Source organism: Ochotona curzoniae, unplaced genomic scaffold, assembly GCF_017591425.1.
Source record: "Ochotona curzoniae isolate NIBS_2020 unplaced genomic scaffold, NIBS_Ocur_1.0 contig_1014, whole genome shotgun sequence".
NCBI classification, from domain to species: Eukaryota; Metazoa; Chordata; class Mammalia; order Lagomorpha; family Ochotonidae; genus Ochotona; species Ochotona curzoniae.
The window spans coordinates 48,776,148-48,796,493 of record NW_024464920.1 but is presented as its reverse complement, the minus strand read 5'-3'; the positions used below and the strand labels follow the sequence as shown (position 1 = coordinate 48,796,493).

General features: G+C 60.9%; 2 protein-coding genes across 2 annotated transcripts; one reads left to right on the top strand and one right to left on the bottom strand.

Annotated features, from left to right (window-relative positions):
* Positions 1-1,348: 1,348 nt before the first annotated feature.
* Positions 1,349-6,165, top strand: CHADL (chondroadherin like). The gene is made up of 5 exons (XM_040988265.1): positions 1,349-1,356; positions 2,493-2,679; positions 3,006-4,706; positions 5,485-5,651; positions 5,767-6,165. The coding sequence occupies exons 1-5, from the start codon at positions 1,349-1,351 to the stop codon at positions 6,119-6,121; spliced, it is 2,418 nt and encodes an 805-aa protein (XP_040844199.1). The 3' UTR covers positions 6,122-6,165.
* A 1,354-nt stretch (positions 6,166-7,519) lies between these two features.
* On the bottom strand, positions 7,520-19,638 carry L3MBTL2 (L3MBTL histone methyl-lysine binding protein 2). Its single transcript, XM_040986646.1, has 17 exons — positions 19,557-19,638; positions 17,471-17,711; positions 16,426-16,559; positions 15,390-15,513; positions 14,678-14,757; positions 13,906-14,023; positions 13,411-13,545; positions 13,084-13,172; positions 11,933-12,164; positions 11,465-11,541; positions 11,187-11,291; positions 10,579-10,726; positions 10,157-10,239; positions 9,651-9,885; positions 9,220-9,285; positions 8,233-8,343; positions 7,520-7,892 (listed from the first exon to the last, which is right to left on the bottom strand). Exons 1-17 carry the CDS (start codon positions 19,578-19,580, stop codon positions 7,780-7,782), a joined length of 2,115 nt encoding a protein of 704 aa, XP_040842580.1. The 5' UTR covers positions 19,581-19,638; the 3' UTR covers positions 7,520-7,779.
* Between the last annotated feature and the right edge of the window lie 708 nt (positions 19,639-20,346).

Here is a 20,346-nt window from a genome sequence, read left to right as displayed (position 1 = left end):
CACTTCTGATCCAGCTTCCCGCAGCCATGCACATGGCTGAAGTTCATGGACCAGCAAATGGAAAGTACCTCTTGGACCCGGGTACAGTGGCTCAATGACTAAACCCTTGCCTTGCACATGTCAGGATCCCATATGGGTGCCAGTTCATGTCCTGGCTGCTCCACTTCCATCCAGCTCCCTGCTTGTGGCATGGGAAAGCACATTTATTTTTATTGCAAAGTCAGATATACAGAAAGGAAGATCTTCCTTCCGATGATTCACTCCCCAAATGCCTGCAACGGCCGATGCTGAGCTGATCCGAAGCCAGGAGCCAGTAGTTTCTTCCGGGTCTCCCATGCAGGTGCAGGGTCTCAAGGCTTTGGGCCGTCCTCAACTGCTTTCCCAGGCCACAGGCAGGGAGCTGGATGGGAAGCAGGGCCACTGGGATTAGAACCGGTGCCCATATGGGACCCCGGCAGCACGTTCAAGGCGGGCACTTTAGCTGCTAGGCCACACCGCCAGGCCCAGAATGTTAAAAAAAAAAAAAAAAAGAAAGAAAGATTTGTTTTTATTAGAAAGGCAGAGCCGCAAAGAGAGATGCAGATGGAAGGATCTTCTGTTGCTGATTCACTCCTCAAGTGGCCGCAATAGCCGGAGCTGTACTAATCGGGAGCTTCTTCCGGGTCTCCCATGTGGGTGCAGGGTCCCAAGGCCTTGGGCCGTCCTCCACTGCTTTCCCAGGCCACAGGCAGGGAGCTGAATGGGAAGCGGGGCAGCTGAGATACAAATCAGCTCCCCATATGGGATCCTGATGCTATGCTTGCAAGGCGAGGATTTTAGCTGCTACGCTACCGCTCCAGTCCCAGAGTGCTGTGTTGAATAGCTTGTGTGAGTTTGGAAACACAAGCTGTGGAAGGAAGTTTCCCATCCTTGGATAACTCGTGTGCCAGGTGGGTGCCATGGCAACCCTGTGAGCTAGGTGCTGACAGTTCATGTTTTTCAGAGACTGGGAAACTAGCTGGTGAGAGGCTCCCCACGGAGGAGTTGGGGAGCCCAGGGCTGCTGAACAGGCTGTTTCCTCAGGGCTCCCCCTGCTTCCAGGTGGCCCGTGGGTTCAGGCCTGGCCATGTTGCTGTGCTGTCCCACAGGCTGGCGCCAGGCTGGAAGCCCTGTGATTCCAGCCACTGCCCCCTCCCCGCTCAGGGAAGCCCCAGTGCGGCCAGGCTGCCAACAATGCCTCCCATTCAGCCATGTCCCCGCTGCCAGGCCAGCTGTGGGGGCAGGGAGTGGGGGAGCTCCCGCAGGCGGCCAGGCGGGACGGGCACCAGTCTTTCTCTTTTGGTGTGCCTCGCTGGCAGTTGGAGACGGCATGGAGGGGTGAGTCTTCAGGCCCTAGGGACGCAACGGGGGGCTTAGAGGAGCTGTGCGGCAAGAGGCAACCAGGGCCAACTCTGGATCCCTGGGTTGGAAGGATGCATGGAGAACTGGAGCTTCCAGGGCCCCAGGATTCTGTAAGGTTTGGCCTGGGGAGCCATGTAAGGGAACACGGCCACTGTGGATTCACCATCCTGGAAGCTGTGTGAGGGTCAGCAGGCCTGTGAGCCTGGATCACTGTCCCCTCCAAAGGCCCCATCCCCAGGGCTCCGCTTCCAGGTCTGCCTAAGGCTCTTCGCAAGGCCCCGCCTCCAAGGCAGGCAGGGGCAGCTCCTGGGACCCAAAGGAGACTACGGGCAGTCGGAGGCCTTGGGGTCAGCCTAGGCAGCTCGGAGGCCAGCAGAGGCCTGGCTGAGAGCAGAAGGATGGGCCTGCTGTGCCAGGTGACACACAGCAGATGGATGTGTGCAGGGACACGCAGGTATGTATGTCGGCAGCAGGGCAGCCAACCAGGAGCAGGACTCTGCCCAGGACAGTGGGGAGACGCAGGTGGACTTGGAACTGCGAGTGTCCGCATCTGTGTTTCAGAAAAATCCCTCTGGCTGCTGGCTGCTGAGTGGAGCCTGAGGGAAGTCAGCAGTGTCCCCGTGGCAGCAGGGGACAGATGGGTGGGTGGCTGGACAGTGCATGGGCAGGTGGGTACACCTGGCCAGCTGGCTGGGAGTGGGGTGAAAGGACAGATCAACCGAGGGCAGGAGCGGAGAATCCTGGCCTGTGGCTCCCTTCGGAACCTCAGACCCCAGAACTCTGCTGGTTCGCTCACGGCTGGGGCCTGCCCTACCCGCTTGGCTTCCCATGACAGCCGCCACAATGCCCCTAGCCCCCACCCCACTGCCACGCCAGGTCTGTGTGGGGACAGATTGCTGCTATACCTCCTCCTTTCCCACCCCAGGTGGCCAGAGTTGGCTTTGCGTTCCCCATTGGGCAAATCCTCCAGGGCTGTCTGCCCGTGTGCAACAGCGCCCTCCAGTGTGCAGCAGGGGCGGGTGGCCCCAGGGAGGAGGGCTCTGCCAGGTCCTGGGGCAGGAGCTGCCCCATGGCAGGGCTCTGGGCTGAGGGCCAATTGTTCCCGACCCCAGGCTCCTGAGTGGCACCCACACCCGATTACTGCCACTACTGCTGCTGCTGCTACTACTGCTGCCACCAGGCCCAGCCTGGCATGCAGCTGCCCAGCGCTGCCCTCAGACGTGCATCTGTGACAACTCCAGGCGGCATGTGGCCTGCCGGCACCAGAACCTCACCGGGGTGCCCGACAACATCCCTGAGGTGAGCAGGACCCTCACAGGTGGGGTGAGGGTGCTGGGGGGCATGTGGGTCTGCCCCTGTCTGGCTGGGCTTGGCACAACACTGGCTCCCAAGCCTCAGTCTTCCTAAATGTACAATGGGAAGAATACAGACTAACAGCAGGGAGATGAGCCATTGAAGATGGTTCCCATGGGTCTGGAGTAAGTCAGGGACCTAGCAGTTAAACATGACCCCATGGCAGGGAAACCACGCAGAGTTTTTGCCCTCTGAGATGCCAAGCTATCAAAGTGGGAACAGACAGTGGCGAGATAGTGGGAACCAGCCTAGCTTTGTCCTCCCATCCCCAGCTGACCCAGCGCCTGGACCTCCAAGGCAACCTGCTGAAGGCTATCCCCCCAGCTGCCTTCCAGCACCTGCCGTACCTCACCCACTTGGACCTGCGGCACTGCCAGATGGAGCAGGTGGCCGAGGGGGCCTTCCGTGGCCTGGGCCGGCTGCTCCTCCTCAACCTGGCCTCCAACCGCCTGCGTGAGCTGCCCCAGGAGGCCCTGGATGGGCTGGGCTCGCTGCAGCGGCTGGAGCTGGAAGGGAACCTGCTGGAGGAGCTGCGGCCTGGGACATTCGGTGCCCTGGGTGCGCTGACCACGCTCAACCTGGCCCGGAATGCTCTGGTTTACCTGCCAGACATGGCCTTCCAGGGCCTGCTGCGTGCGCGCTGGTTGCAACTGTCCCACAACGCACTCAGCGTGCTGGCCCCCGAAGCCCTGGCCGGCCTGACTGCCCTCCGCCGGCTCAGCCTGCATCACAACGAGCTCCAGGCCCTGCCCGGGGCTGCCCTGTCGCAGGCCCACAGTCTGGCTCGGCTGGAGTTGGGCTACAACCCGCTCACCTATGCAGGAGAGGAGGACGGGCTGGTGCTGCCAGCCCTGCGGGAGCTGGCACTGGACCAGGGCACCCTGCAGGCCCTGGATCCCCGTGCCTTCGTCCACTGCCCGCGCCTGCGCACCCTCGACCTGCGAGGGAACCAGCTGGCCACGCTGCCCCCGCTGCAAGGGCCGGGCCAGCTGCGCCAGCTGCGGCTGCAGGGGAACCCGCTGCGGTGTGGCTGCCAGGCACGGCCCCTGCTTGAGTGGCTGGCGCGTGCGCGCGTGCGCGTGGACGGCGTGTGCAGAGGGCCACGGCGGCTGCGGGGCGAGGCCCTGGACGCCCTGCGGCCGTCGGACCTGCGCTGCCCCGGAGATGCCGAGGAGGAAGAGGAGGAGGAAGCCGAGCGCGTGGCCGCCGGTCCCCACGGCTCTCCGCGCGCCCTTGGGGAGGGAGTTGCAGCGGCTGCGCCCTGCCCACGCACTTGCGTGTGCGCCTCCGAGTCCCGGCACAGCACTTGCGAGGGCCTCGGCTTGCAGGAAGTGCCCCGCGGCTTCCCCAACGACACTCTGCTACTGGACCTGAGGCGAAATCCATTCCGGGCGGTGCCCAGAGCTGCTTTCCCCGGCCTGGCCCACCTGGTGTCGCTGCACCTGCAGCAGTGCAGCATCGCGGAGCTGGAGGCGGGGGCCTTGGCGGGCCTTGGCCACCTCACTTACCTCTACCTCTCCGACAATGAGCTGTCGAGCCTCAGCGCTGCTACCTTCGAAGGAGCCCCTCGCCTGGCTTACCTGTACCTGGAGCGCAACCGCTTCCAGAAAGTCCCCAGTGCCGCCCTGCGTGCCCTGCCCAGCCTCTTCTCCCTGCACCTGCAGGACAACGCTGTGGAACGCCTGGCACCTGGTGACCTGGCGGGGGTGCGGGCCTTGCGCTGGCTCTACCTGAGTGGAAACCGCATTACCCAAGTGGACCCCGGAGCGATGGGCCCCTTGAAGGAGCTGGAAAAGCTGCACCTCGACAGGAACCAGCTGCGGGCAGTGCCCACCGGCTCTTTGGAGGGCTTGCCTGCCCTCCTGGAACTGCAGCTCTCTGGGAACCCGCTCAGGGTCCTGCATGCCGGCGCCTTCCGGCCCGTGGGCCGCTCCCTGCAGCACCTGTTCCTGAACAGCAGTGCCCTGGAGCAGGTGTGTGCAGGGATGGATGGAGGGGCTGGTGGGCACGAAGCCACAGTCGGCACATTCCCTCTACCAACTGGTGGTGGTATTATTTGAAAGGCAGAGTGACAGGGAGACCTGCCATCTGTTGGCTCACTCCCTCAATGACTGCCATGACAGAGCTGGGCAGGTCTGAAGCCTGGAGCTTCTTCTGGGTCTCCCACGTGGCTGCAGGGTCCTCTCTGTACATTCACAGGGAGATGGATTGGAAGTGGAGCAGCCAGAGCTGAAATCACTGCTCCTAGGGGATTGGTGGTGTCACAAGTGGTAGCTTAGCGTACTGCGCCACAACACACCAGCCCTCTCCCCTCCTCAACAAACATTTGCTCACTCCATCCATGCTGCCAGATTCCAGGATATAAACCAGACCGAGGCCTGTTGTTGGTGAGCTCCTTGTGGGAGCTGGGTTAAGTGGAACCCCGTGCTGTGATGCTAGAGGTCTGCCCAGGGAGGGCACTACCAGGGCATGGAGAAGGGAGCCGGGGGCTGTGGGGGTTCCTGTGTTTGTAGGCTCTAAGACCTCCAGGAGGTTCTGCTGTGACCAGGTTGTTGGGCTCACATGGAGCAGAAAGACTGAACTGGACGCCCAGTGACTGGGACAGACCAAGAACTCTGACATGAGACCAGCCTGGGTTGTGACCCGGCCCTGCTGTCCCTGAGTTCCCCATGTCCCCTTCTTCCTTGCTGGACCTCTAGCCCAGACAAGGCCTGGCTAGCCCTCACATCAGGCTCTTGCCCTTCCTTACAGATTTCTCCAGGGGCCCTCTTGGGCCTGGGCCCTGGACTGCGGAGCCTGCACCTGCAGAAGAACCACCTTCGGGCTCTGCCCGCCCTGACGGGGCTCGAGCAGCTGGAGCTCATCGACCTTAGCGGCAACCCCTTCCACTGCGACTGTCAGCTGCTCCCGCTGCACAGGTGAGCACCCCATCACAGCCCACCAGCCTTGGGGCCTGGGGTCCCTGCTGCCACCTCATGGAGGACCCCAGCTGAGTGTCAGCACAGCGGTGCCCAGGATCTCTCTTGCCTGCAGGTGGCTCACTGGGCTGAACCTGCGGGTGGGGGCCACCTGCGCCACGCCTCCCAGTACCCGTGGTCAGAGGGTGAAGGCTGCAGCTAGCATCTTTGAAGCCTGCCCGAGTGTAGCTGCCAGGAAGCCCATGAGGGCCGCAGCAGCCTCTGGGCCTGGTGCCAGGAGCCCATCTATCCAAGGATTGCAGGAAGAAGGCAAGGTTAGTTCTAGGAGGGCGGGCCAGGCCCCAGAGCTGCTCAGGCTCACTGGAGCTGGGCACAGACCCTCCCATTCTCAACGTCAGGCTGTGCCCTGGGGCAGTGGGGTCTATAGGACATGGTTGTCGCCTTCTGTGAGGTGCTGGCTTTTCAGGTGAGCCCCCACCCTCGGTCCCATGTCTCCATGAGTTCATTCCTGCTCCGACTCCACCGCTCCCCACCTTCATCACCCAGCAGTGCAGCGGCCTCCTGCCATCTGCCTTCCACAGTGGTGGCCCTATGACAGGTCAGCCCCTGTGCCAACGTTTCCAGGCCCAGCCTGGACCTTCAGTTGTAGCAAAACCTCACAAATGCATCTGAGAGGGGCAGGAGGGTCTGTGGGTGTCCCAGAGGGGCCCGAGGCCCAGTCCTTAGCGGGAAGTGAGACCGCATGGGCACTGGGAGGACCTGAGCTCTGAGGATTTGGGATGCCAGGGGCCCACTCAATGGGGGCCCAGGGCATGGGTTCCTCTGAGGCACATGCTGGACATGGGGAAGCCTGCGGAGTGTGTGGGGGTGGCAGGCCCGCCCCTCGCCATCCACTGCTGTCGTTGGGCAGTGTGAACTGAAGCAACTGCTGGCTGAGCCCCAAGTTAGCACGCATTAACATGGTGCTTGGGGAAAGGGCTGCTTGGGCAGGCTGCCGAGGTACCTGGGGCTGGTCTGAGCCATCTTTCTAGCTGTAACTGGCGGGGAGTTGGCAATGATACCTCCTTGGGCCGAGCTCTGGGCTGATGCCATTGACCTGCCACCCTGAGGCCAGAGCTTGTGTATGGGAGTGGCAGGGGATGCACGGCTCCTTGCCTCTCAGAGGTGTCTTGGTTCAGGGCCTGGTTTGTGCAGGGCAGGGGCAAGTTCTCTCCAACCCTGGTCAGCATCACCCAACTCCTGGGCTTACTGGAGACTCGGCCAGGGCTTGAGCAGGCCACAGCACGTACAGCCAGCAGCAGACGTGGTGGCATGGGCCACTGGCCAGTGCACAGGACCTCTTGTGGGCTGGGGACCACCCAGGGCTGCATGGCCTCTGCCCAGAACAGGCGAGGAGCATAGCGGGCCCCAACTCAGCCTCGGGGACAGGCAGGTCAGGCAGGACGTGGGGGTGAGGGGCAGACTCCTGGTGAGCTGCCAGTGAGGAGGGCAGGGAAGAGGGCAGCGAGCCGGAACCATCTCTACTACACCTCCCTCCATGAGACCATGGTGGAAATGGGGGCGCTGGTTTTAGGCAGCCAGCCAGCGGGGCCAACTGCTGCCCGACACTGCCACACAGGAGGGGATCAGAAATGTCAGGTGTGCCCCAGGTCAGGCCCAGACGGGGCCTGTGGCACTGAGGCACTGGGTGTCACCCCCGATGTCACCACCTCAGGCACGACCAGGCCTCAGTTCCTGACTCAGTTCCTCACTCCCCTTGAAGGCAGTGGTCAGGGCCAGCACACAAGTTGCCCTGTCACTGCTCCCAGCAGGGTCCCTGGGGCGGAGGCTGCCCCGTGACCACATGCATCAGGCAGGGAGCTCAGGCACCGAGCGGCTCCGGACCTTTATTCACACAGTCTCTCCCAGCCCGCCTGCCATGGGCCACAGCCACGGCTCCTGGTTCCAGTCGGCCCAGTCACATGGGTCCTGCCAGTGGACCCTGCAGGATGGGTCAGAGGAACCCTGGGCTGGTCCCTGACAGCCGGCCTCAGGGCAGGCAAGGTCGGCCCCCGAAAGCCTAGGCCCTCCCCGGGCGCAGGGCATGGAGCCAAGCTGGCAGCGGGGCCAGGTTGGCAGTGGGGCTGGCTCAGTCGTGGGTCTCCTGCTTGATGTGCTCCACGGGGATGGGCAGCTCTGGGGTTGCGGCCTTGCCAGGGGAGGTTGCGTCCAAGTGTTCCTCCTTCACACACACAGCGATGACTGTGGGCAGGGAGAGCAGAGTCAGGGGCCTGGGATCCCGGGCAGGGGAGGGGCTCAGGATCTGGGGAGGCACCTGGCTGTCCATGGGTGGAGTGAGGACCTCCACCTTGCTGCTCACCCTGGCCCCAGGTATGCTCCAGCCAGGCAGGCTGTGCAGGGACCTTGGCAGCCTCCACATCCACCTACCCCGGCCACCAAGCACCAGGGGCAGGGAGGGGCTCGGGGTCCCGCCCAGGTGGGGTGCCCCGGGGGCCCCTTCCTGCGTGACCCCACTCTTGTGTTCCCAGGTGGGGAAGGAGCGGGGCGGCCCCTGAGCCCGGGGCAGGAGCTTGGCCCTCACTGTCATCGGCAGCGGGTTCCGGTGTCCTGGCGCTCGGCGGCTCGGCGTCCAGGAGGGGCTTCTTGGACGCCTGTCTGAGGGGCCGGGTCTTGGCTGGTGGGATCCTTTTCCCTTTGAATAAAATGGAATCAAACCTGGAATGAGGCTGGAATCCACGCGAAGCTTCAAGAGCCGGGTCCTACACTTGATCTTGGCTAAAAGGCTGGGAAGCGATTAAGGGCCGGGTCCTGCCAGCATCAGGTGGCATAGCAGAGGGGCAGGTGCCCCTGGTTGGGAATACCAGCCTGACCTCCGATTCAGACAATGTGTGGTACTGGCTGTGTGTCCGATGGGCTCTCTCCAGTGGACAGGTGGGGACAGTGCGAGTTCCCACCTGCTGGCTCAGGCCCTGAAGGGTTCCCACAACCGCCGGCAGGGGCTGGGGCTCTAGGCCAGTTCACAGACACGAGGGCTATTGCTGCTGCCTTCCCAGGGGCTGCGCCAGTGGGATGTCCAGGCTGGACATCGAGCCCACGGTGGGGGCCTGGCACCTTAACTGCCACCTGCCTGCCCGTGGCTCCCTTCTCCAACCTTGATTTCCTCGTCTGTAGCTCATGACACTGCTGAGTTCTGAATGCCACAGGGTCCCTCGTGACCTGTCCCCAGCCCCGGACCCTCAGTCCACTGTCCTGTCCTGGGCAGTCTTCTCTGCACAGTACCACACTGTGCAGGCCCCTGGCCACCACGGGCTGGCATGTCCAGGAGTGTGTGTCCCCAGGCAGTCACGCGGGGTTCAGAGCATGGGAGCCCCCGATGGTGTCTCACCCTTCTACTCTCCCTCAGTATGGTTGTGCCTGGGGTCCCAACTGCTGCAGACTGAACTCCCTAGCAGTGTGGTGCTCCAGCTCAGCATGTCAGGTTGGGGGTGCACCGCGGGGGAACACGCACCAGGACCCGGTCCCACTGCCCCGGCCTAGAGCAGCCGGGCTGCCTTGGGCTGTTACTTACTTTTCTTCCCAAACTGCTTCTTCTTCTTCTTCGTGGCCTCTTTGGCCTTCAAAGGTGTTGCTGGTTCTGTTGTTGCAAGACAAGGACAAGTGTGATTAGGAGCCTGGTCGGAGACCTGGGCACGCGCTGCCCAGGGAGGCAGCCAAGGTCAAACACGCAGGGCAGGAGAGGAGAGGGTGGGGCTGGGCCCTGGGTGGTCGCCTGGGTGGTCAAGCACATGTCAGAGAACAGGGTGCAGGCGGGACTCTGCATGCCGGGGTAGGGGGAGTCAGGCCGGGGGGCCGTCAGGAGGGGTAAGTGTGGAGGAGCCTGCATTCTGCTTAGAGGGGCCCAGGACTCTGCCCAGCCATGCCAAAGAACTGAGGCAGCTTGTGGGAAGAGTGGTGGGAGGAGAGGGAGCCCAGAGCGCCTGGGGCCACGCGGGCTCGCACCTGCAGCCACAGGAGGCTGCAGCTGGTAGCCGGTGAGCTCACACCAGCCCACAGGGTAGATGTCCGGGGACTCGCAGTCCACCCACTGGTCATACTCGTTGTCCCAACCGTCAAAGTGGATGCTGAGCAGCCGATGGACCACACGCTTCACAGTGGCCACGCAGATGAGCCGGGGCTCCATCAGGTCCACGGCCTCCAGCTTCATGCCCACCTTGAAGCCATGGTTGGGGCAGTCCTGGGGTTGGGGGAGGAGGCAGCTGCTAAGCCAGTCAGCACCCTTACCAGCAGTATGGGGCCGGGGAGGCGCCTCCCTGTGCCTCTAGCCCACTTGGCCCCTGCACCCCACTATGGGAAGGCGCAGCCAAGGCGAGGCTCAGTGAGTGCCCAGGTCCTCAGCAGCACACCCTCACAGGAAGAAGGGCCGGGAACTGCCCTGCTGTGGGTGGACATGGCAGGAGTGGCTGGAGGCTGCCCCAGGACCCTTGCTCCGACTTTGGCCTGCTCACCATGTTGAAGAGCCGGGACGGAGCTGCTTTGGATTTGGTTTTCTCCAGGTAGGCTTCCCAGCTGAAGGTCTGCGCCTCGTACCCTGGGGGAGCAGGAGGCTCGGGTGTGGAGGGAAAAGGGACATGGGTCGGGGAGGAAGACCCTGTCCCCAGTCTTCCTCCTGGGTTGGCACCTCCTCCAGGACCTGGCACCCAGGTTGGTCACTGTCCAAGGGGACACATGGGAACCTTGTTCACCAACTATACACTGGGCATGGGGTCAAGCTGGCTGAGCCTGTGGGGCCCTGGGTGCTCTGTTGCCTCTCTCACATGCCGTGTCCTCAGGTTCTGACCTGGACAATGACCTGGGCCTGTGGCTTCATCCCTGCCCCTTTCATCCAGCCTAGAACTGGCCTAGCATGTGCTGGCCAGTGTGGGCATACCTTTTGGAGGTGTGAGCTCAATTTCGTTTTTTTGGCAAAAGGTGGCTGGGAAGATCGCATGGGAGGAGGCATGGTAACAGAACCAGTCCGAGCCATCGGTGGAGAGCCCGCCGTCCACACAGATCATCAGATAGCCATCCAGGAGCACCTGGCGGGCAGACAGCAGGGACGCCCATTGGCTCACTGGATTCTGTCCTCCAGGCAGTGAGCAGGAGCCTAACCCCTGCATGGGCCAGCTGGGGCCCTGGGCGTTTGTGGGGGGGAGCATGTGTCCCTCTGTCTCCCCCTGCTGGGCCATGCTGGCAGTGTCCCCCAGGAAGCCCAGGGTTAAGGGAGCTGCTTAGGAGTGAAATAAAACTGCCAGAGGCTCTTGACCAGGCCAGCAGCACCAAGGACACACACGTGACAGAAAGGTCCCTGGTGAGGAGGCCCAACACAGGGGTAGGCTCAGGAAGTCAATAAGTTTTTGTCCAGTGTCCCTGGACCCTGACCTGCAAGGCAGGTTGTGAGCAAGGGCTCAGAGGCCCAGGGCAGTGTCCCCCAGATCCCAGGAGCCCTTGACTGTGGGCTGTGGCCGTGGAAGGGAGCTGAGGGACGGCCCCACGCACCTTGCAGACGGTGGCCACGCAGATGTTGCCCAGATTCAGGGGGTCGATGGCCTCTAGCTTCATCCCCTCCTCAAACCAGCCGCCTTCAGTGTAGACGGCTCGGACCTTGGAGGAAGGGACAGTGAGGAATCTGGAGGGGCCCAGGAGTGGGGACAGTCCTGGGACATAACATGACCATGGAAAAGCATGGTCCCAGGGAAAAGCTGGGGTACTCGTGCCTGGGGCAGCCAGGGGGCAGTACCCGGGGAAGGGGGCAGTAGCCGGGGAGGGGGTCTTGCCTTTTTGAACAGGTAAGGAACGGCGTCACAGTAGATTTTCCGGAAGGTGGGATGATGGGCCATGTCACTGCGCCTCTCTTGTGTACAAAGTAGAGTGAGGAAGAGGAGGGAGCTGAAGGCAGCCCAAAGGGCCCTCTCCTGACTCCCCAGAGATGTGGCTGCTGCCAGACCCCAGCACCCCTTGCCAGACCACGGGCATACACTGGGCATGGGGTCAGATGGGTGGAGCCCTGAGAAGTAGAGCCCGCCGTGGGCACCTTGCAGCCCTGGAGACCCAAACAATATATGTGGCATGGAGAGGACAGGACTGGGGCGGCAGCAGCTGGGTCTACACTGAGTTTGGCCTCTTAGAGCCGAGCTGCTGGCTGCCAGTTTGCTGGGCTGTCGGGGTCGGCCTCTACCCGCCTCCCAGTGCTGTTGAGGTGCAGCCAGGGTACCCTCCAGGCCTTGGGGAGATGGTCTGCTCACCTGACATCTTGATGCCATGGCCCACACGCCGGGACCAGCCCACTGGGTGGATCAGGGGGCTCCACATGTGGCACCAGAAGTCGTCGTCACTGTCCCCATCCTCATAGAGGAGCCGCAGGCGACCCCCAATGACTGTGTCCACCACGGCCATGCGGGTCCGGGCTACCTGGGACTTGTCCACCACCTCCAGCCGCATCCCCTGGCGGAAGGGGTACTTCATGCTTTCCACCATCTGAAAGGACAGGGGACACGGGCCTGTGTGGTCACGGGCTCCTCCCCACGCCTCCAGGTGGACTGCAGCTCTACCTGCCCGGGACGTCATCAAGGGCAGGACGCAGCTCTCCAGGGCTGGAGGCGGACAGGCTAGACTGGTTGCAGCACCTGCCACCAAGTGTTGAGGCTGGGACCAAGTCAGGCTGTGCTGGGATCAGCACCTGCTGGCATGTGTGAGGGCTGGGGCTAGGGGAAGGCTTGGCAGGAAACCCTTGGGGGTGTTTTTGCTAGAATACAGCACCCGCTGGCACATGTGAGACCAGGTCTGGGGAAAGACCGCAGCATCCACCAGTGCGTGTGAAAGCCATTGCTGGGTGCAGGCCAGGCTGCACGAGGCTACAAGACCTGCTGGCAAGAGCTGGGAGTGGGCCATGCCAGGCTGGACTTAGCACCCACTGGAACCTGTGAGAAACAGAGTTGGGGGGTGGGTGTGGCAGGGGATCCTTGGGGATATTCCTGCTAGGTTGAAGCACTTGCTGGGAACATCTGCAAGAACGCCTTGGGGTGGGGATGGATCGGGTTGGGCTAAGCCACAGCACCTGCTGGCACATGAGAGAACCAGACTGGAGGCAAGCCAGGTTGGGGTTCTTCAGGTCACCCCAACTAGGCTGTAGCACTGGCCAGTGTACTAGAGAGCCAGGGCTGGGGGCTAGTTGGCTGGGTTAGGCTGCAGCGTCCACTGCTTTCTGTGAGAGCCAGGCCTGGGGGAGGGACTGACCAGGCAGCTATACCTACTGGTACATGTGACAGTTGGTACAGGGGGCACACTGAGCCCAACCCTGTATCAGCTGGCACACACAGAGTGAGGGCTGAAGATCTCCCAGGTGAGGTTTCTTAGGGGTGAGAAGTTAGAGGAGACCCTGGGGCTCCTGCCAGACCTTGATGTGGAAATCCACAGGAAGTGTCCGGGATCCCACCAGTCGCTTCATGAGGTAGCTCTTCCAGTCTGTGAATTTGGCATGGATGGCTGCGGAGACAGGGGCAGAATCCCAGTGACTGCCTGACAGGGCCGCCCAGGCAGGAGCGCTGGCATGCCAGCCAGCAGCGACTTCATCTGGGAAACCAGGCCCCACGTTCCTACCTCCAGAGCTTCAAGGACAGGGAGGGATGCAAGTATTTCTCAACACAGACACAAAGACCCCTCCACCCCCGACTTCTCAGGGCCCTGGGGGAACCAGGCAAGGAGTGGCCTTATCTATACTCACTCCGCGGGGGCACCAGGATCTTGCTGTTGATGGCACACCAGCCAATGGGGTGAACATCCACGGTTCCCAGATTGCACCAGAAGTCATGGCTGGCGTCATTCTCAAAGCCTTCGTAGCGAAGGAGCACACGGTACCCTACAGAGGGGACAAGATGCCCGTGAGTGACGCGGGGAGAGAGCCCCTCAGGCCTCCCTGTTCTTGAGCCTACAACAGACCCGCCGGCGCGCACGCTAAGGACTCCGACCAGGCCCATGCGGCCCTGTGACGCGTGGTGTCCACAGCCAAGACAAGTTCATGCACTTATCTGGAAGACGCTGCGGCAGGGAACTGGGGATTCTCTAGAGCCCCCATCATTCCTGGAGTCCACTTTAGAGGTTGGAGTTGGCAGGCATGCTAAGCCCCGTGAGCCCCTCTGAGGGGCCGTGAGGGAGAGGGGCAGTGGTGGTCGAGTTTCACGAAGCTGGCCCCGTCCCTGCCCCGTCCCTGAGCACACACCTGCAGCCTGGATCACAGAGGCGATCCAGTACACACGGCTGGGGAGCACGGCATCGCTGTTGAGCACCTCCACCTTCATGCCCTTCATCACGTCCTCCCACTGGTCATAGAGCGGGACCTGTGTGGCAAGGGCAATGCCAGGGGCTCAGGGATGGCCTGGGCTGCAGCCTCAGTCACCGAGTTCCGCTCTCCAGCTCAGCTTTCCATGTGTGCAGAGCCGGGCCCGAGAAGAGCACGTCCCTGTAGTTCCCTGAGAGCCGAGCTGCGGATGGGGTCAGCTGCTGGGTAGGTGACGGCCGGAGATCCAGGCTTACACACCTGCACCCTAGTCTTTATGGTTTATTTATGGGTTTGGTGTGGTGGCCTAGCCAGTTAAGCTGTGGGCTGAAAGACCAGCATCTCATATGGGCACTGGTTTGAGACCCAGCTGCTCCACTTCTGATCCAACTCACTGTGTCTTTCTGGTGGCAGCGGCCCAGGGAGTTAGACCATCTGTTTTCACAGGTCCATGAACAGGGAACAAGACTGAAAGTGAAGCACCCGGGACTTGAACCAGCACTCACACGGGAGGCCAGTGGTGCAGGTGCTTTACTCGTTAGGCTCCCACGCAGGTGTGAGGGAAGTTTGAGAAGCAGCAGATGCACAGAATGGAGCCAGCTGACGAGGCTGCGCTCCTCCCAGCCGCTGCCCTCTGCAGTGTCCCTAGCCCCCCAGGGAAGCCAGAAACCCCACGGCGTTCCCTGGCGTCCGACCCTGCGCGCAGGGCACTCACGTGTTTGAAGCAGCTGACAGGAGCAGCTTTGTAACTGTGGTCCTTCAGGAACTTGCCCCAGTCGAAACCCAAGACCAGCGCTGCGGAACAGAGAGGGTGGCTGGAGCCCAGGCCCAGCCAAGGGCCTAGCAGGCTGCAGCAGCAGGCACCTCCCTGCTACTGTGGCCTCTTCCAGTGTCTGCGACCTCTGATGCCCAGGACCTGCCCACCGGCGGCCTGAGCAGGGCAGCGATGTTCCCATGGCTCACCTTTCCCCCAAGGAGAGGGACATGCCAGGCTCCTGGGTGTCATTTCCTCAGCCCCCCTGCTACATCCAGGGGGCCAGCCTCGGTGGAGCTGCTTGGGCACACACTTTCAGCAAAAGCTCACTGAGCAAAGGCCGAGAAGGTTCCTTTCTTTATCCTAACACCCTGAGATCCCCTCCCACAGCCAAACCTGGGCCTGCACTGCTTCGGGGGTAAAAGGAAACCGAAGGGGAGAGTGGGGACTCGGGGAGGCGGGAAGGGAAATCCCACAGCGTATGGAATTGTATCATAAAATAATAATAAAAGAAAAAAAAAGGAAACAAAAAACCGAAGCAGCTAATTCTGGGCTTTTCCGGAGTGACTGAGGGGCGGTTGGGCGGGTGGGGGAAGGCAGGGGTCAGGTGCTATCAGAGGCCCAGTTCTTAGTGCCTGCCCCAAGGAAAGGCCAGCGGGCCCTTGCTGCTTACCATCCTGCCCTGTGGGTGTGCCGTCTGCCAGCTGCCCAGTGCCCTGGGAGTGCAGGAAGGCCCCGATTTTGGCAGACCAGGCTGCCTTGTGCAGCACCTTGGCCTTCTTGGTCGGCGGTTTTCCCTGGGGGGAGAAGAAAGGCCGGGACACAGTGGATAAGGACACTGCCAGCTCCGCCCCGCCAGGAGCCCAGCTGGCAGTCCAGCTACGGTCCTCTGGTTCCTCACTGTGAAAGCGACCGTGACAAGGCTTTGCTCAGAGGGTGGCAGGTGCAACATAATCAGCTCTCTCTTATGCCTTGAATGAAAAGCACAAAATGAGGGATGCAATGGGAATTGCCTGCAGTGGGAAGCCCCCCAGGGAGCGCTGCTGGGAACTTCGGGGCTGAGTCACGTGGGAGCATGCCTTCCCTGCTACACCAGCCTTTGAATGGATCGTATTAGAACTTTTCAGATGACCCCAGTGTACAGATGCTGGCCAGCGCGACTGGGACACAGCCCCGCCGGGACGGCTGAGGGCAGGGGCCAGGTCGGGCACGTGTGCTCCCTTGACAGCTGTGCTGGACGTGCACGCTCCCTCAGCAGTGTGTGCATGCACGCGTGTTTCCACCTCCAAAAATTCTCCATGGGTCAGCAGCGTTTGGCAGGATGTCCCAGGTGGCCATCTGTGACACGGAGTCCCAGACAAAGCATCAACTTCCTGATGCCACATGGCATGGCCGTGAGCCTTGCGCCTGCATCTCAGCTTCCCTTCCGGTCATTTATAAAAGGGCGGTGGCCAAACCAGGGGTGTCAAGCTCTTGCTAGAGCCCCTAATGCACGCGTTTAGACTTCCTGAATACGTGCAGCTCTGGGGGCCGGGGGAAGAAAAGCAAGTCCTCTAGCAAGCCACACAGACACACTCCCCTCTGCCCACCAGGGGCCAGGAGCATTATCAGTGTTCTGAGGACAGTCCCAAGCTCAGGTGGCCACAGGGAAGGCCTGCCAGGCTGCCGGCTCCCGTCCCAGTGCTCAGGGCCCCGGAGGCTGCTCTCACCTGTAAGCGGGCCAAGATGCTGGCTTTCTTGGAGTTGGAAGAATAGCTCCTGGAACAGGAGACGCTGCAGAACCTCTTGGTCTTGGAGAAGAAGGCTTCCCTGGTGCCCACGATGCCGCACATCTCACAGACGGCTGGGGGAGCAAGAACTCCACACATGACCCTCCTGAGATGGTCACCCCAAACCCAGCAGAATGACGGACCTGCAATGCCTGGGACGCTGCACTGACCAGGCCCTTCACTAGGGCTGACCATATAGGAGGGAGGGGTAAGGAGGAAGAGGAAGGGGAAGGAAGCAGAGGGAGGAGGAAGAGGAGGAAGAGGAAGGGTAGCAGAAACCATCGCTTACATCTGAATTGATCTGGGCAATTCCCTTGACTCTGTGTGTCAACAGAGGGGCTAAAGGAAACCAAAAAAGACGGGGAAATGGGTGAGCGAAAAAATTTCAAGACGGAATACTAGAAGAGAAAAAACTATTCTAGAGAAAAAGTACCACAGTCCTCGTGGTTCTGTCATCTCATCGATCCAGGAGAGACTGAACCAGATGAACACTTGGGACTCCACTTCACTCTGGAATACCTGGGGAGCTTAAACACCCCCCACACACACACCTGGAAACACCTGGGGAGCTTAAACACACATCCCCCCGACACACACCAGGGAGTCTGAGGAGCTGCTCTGCACTGGGACACCACCATCCAGAATGTGCTAGAAACTCCAGGTGGGGTTCCACTGTGCAGTCAGGAGAAGCCCCCATCAGTGGGTCTCCACTGGCTGCTTCCAGTTCTAAGGTTCTAAGATTCTAAGGAAAGTTGGAGGAAGACAGCAGAGAGCAAGAACACAGAATGAGGGTGGGCCGGGGTGTGTAGAGAGGATGAGAAGCTAAGCACAGAGAAAATAAGAGTCAGCTGACCAAACTACTGCATTTCTGCAGGAAAGTCAGAATGAAACCACAATCTGGAGCCAGACTGCAGCAGAGGAACTGGGGTGCTTCTGTCCCCCCTCCCTGCTCCCCCTTAGCATCCCAGCCCTCCACTGAAAGCACCTGGCTCTGAGCCGCTGCCATCCACAGAGCGGGGTGTCCCTGGGCTGAGCAGGTGCAGGGGTGATGTGGGCAGCTCTCCGGCCTCTCGGTCCTCATTTTCCGGGTCGCTCGACTCCCCCAGGTAGGAGCTGCTCTCACTACCCACGCTGCTGTTGTAGCTCCGGAAGCTGTCATAGCCCCCAAACAGCTCCAAGTCGTCCGCCTCCTCTTCCTCCTCCATCGGTTCTGCCGATGGGGTCTCCTACAGGGGTGGCAAGTGTCACTGTGGGCTTCGGGGTGTGAGGGGAGAAGTTACAGATGCACCTGTTCGTCTCCTGCTGGCTTGTGGTCAAGTCTACCCTTCCAGGAATCTCCCCAAAACCCTTTTATTGCAAACGTCAAGACTGTAGGACATTTCTCTTCCATAACTCAGCAAAACGGGTGGGCGTTAACAGCACAGGAATAGATGTGAGGAATCCAGGCTCCTCTGGGGATTTACGAATGGACTTAAGGTGGGGTTAAGTCCTCCTAAACCCTGTTACAAACTGAAGATATCCTAAGCCAAAAATGGATTTACCAACCACCAGAGCTCCGCAGCAGAGCCCTCTGTGGAGTGAGGGCTGTGCCTCAGGACCCCGAAGCTGACTGGGAAGTCGAGCTCGTGGCTCCCGGTGCCCGGCATCCAGAAGACCCCTCGCGGAGCTCTAGGTCGGGAAACTTTAGTTTGCACGACACTCTACTGCACGTGTATCATATTTACACTGACGAAAAGCCAAAAAGCTGCACGTCCCGTCAGTGCAAGTGGGACAGATCTGAGCCAACAGTATCAACATTTTCTAACTCAAGTACCTAAAAGTCCTTCTGGGATAGAAGGTGTTAAGGGTCCCTGAGAAAGACTGTAGGGGGGAAAAGACGGAAGGGAAAGGGTAAGTTTAATTTGCTGCAATAAAAGTTTGAAATCATGCACTGTGTTTTCACAACATGTATTTTCCATGAACTTTTCATGACGGGCCCACAGGTTAGAAACTCTTATTTCAGGATAGGGAGACTCAGCCTCAACTTAAACACAAGCCAAAGGAAAGTGAGTTTGGCCGGAGCCGTGTGAGGGGCAGTCGGCACACCCAGGCAGAGCTGGGGTGTGAAGGTGCCCTTACTGTGGCTTTCAGAGTGGCCCTGAGCCTAACCAGCTGTGGGTCCTGCCCAGGTATTTCGCCATGGCCTCATTCTTGTCACCTTTCGGGAGGGTAGTCGGCTCACAGTGTTTAGGAATCTACCAGCATGTAGCCGAGCAGGTACACAGCGAGGTGGAGACTTGCGGTGACCGGCGTGGGGCCTGTGGTCAGCGGGCATGGCTGTAAGCCGCGGATTTGCAGGGCAAGGGGAGTGCGTGCGGCTACAGCGCTGGACACTGACAACCTTTAGGAAACGTTAGGAGGAGCGGGATGGGCGAGTCCCGGCTCTGTGTCCAGCAGGGGGTAGGGCTCTGCAGAACCAGCTATGACTCTCACCCCGCGGGATCTCAGCCTCCTCCACCCCGGGACATATTTGAGGTATTCCACTCGACAGTGACAAGGACGCCCAGCAACAGGCTAGCGAGGAAACAACCCCCACTCGGCAAGGTTGCAGGTCATAACAGACTTGGCATCCACCCCCTTAAGCTTCCCTGGGGACGCGGGGTAGAGGTGGTACCCCAATTCTTTCAGCCTCCGCTGGCACCACGCCGGGGGTGCGGAATACCCGCCAAAGCTCCGGGCACGGAATCGCGTTCGATTAAATCCCCACCCCTCTTCCCTCGCCACGCCTGGACGAGACAGGCCTGAAGAACTCGAACGCCAGAGGAGCAGGACAAAGCGGATTCGGGTGCCCTCGGGTGAGGGTCGCGGCTCCCCTCGCCCCAAGCCGGGGTGGGGGGCTGCTCCGCCTTCAACTCTGCCAGACGCGGACCCCGGCGGAACCGGCCGCCGATCTCCGCGGCCCTGCCTCAGTTTACCCATCCTTCCCCACCCTGCTCCCCTCCGCCCTCCAGGAGGCGCAGAGGGCACGGGCCCGTGGGACAGAGGCTCTCGGGGCTCCCTCGCCCGGGCGCGCCGAGCCCTCTCCCTCTCACCTCGACGCCCCGGGGCTTCTCCATGAGATTCAGTTTCTCAAACCGTCACCAGGTGTAGGAAGCCATATTGGTCTCAGCGCTCGCTCCGAGCGCGCTCATTGGCCACCTTCCTGGGCCACGGACCAATCACGCTTTGGACTAGAGGAAAAGCCGGTTCCGCGCCCGCCCGTGCTCCTCCTCCCCCGGGGCGGGGAAAGCTGCGGGGCATTGTGGGACTTGTAGTTCCGTGCGGGTGAGCGCGAACCGTATTGCTGTGGCGTGTAAATCCCCGCTTTGACTGACCTCTTTGTGTGCCTTCCTCCTTATTAGTCTCTTTAAAGGTATATTTAAAATTCAATCTTGAAAACCATAAAATTTTAATTTTGAGACCCCAAATTGTCTGCCATTGTCTAATTTATTTCTTAAATATCCTTAATAGCTGTGGTTGGGTCAGGCATAGGCAGGAGCCTGAATCTGCACGGAAGCATCTCAAGCGCGTGGCCTGTTGCCTCCCGGGTGCCCGTCTGCAGGAAGCTGGGCTCTCCGCTTGGGGGATGCCAAGCAACGTGCCTTCTGTGCCAAATGCTCGCTCCTTTTCAAAGTCACAACACCTTTCCTTATTAATATGCTTAAAGGTGGGGATGGACTTCGGGCACAGCACCTGGGGGTGTGCAGTGCCAGGTCAGGTCCCTACCCTCTCTGTGCCTGCTGCCAGGAGACTGCAGCTGACGGCTCCTAGACTTGGGTCTGTGCCACCGACGTGGAAGGCTCTAAGTTTTGGTCTCCTAGTTGGGGAACGTTTGAGGAGTGA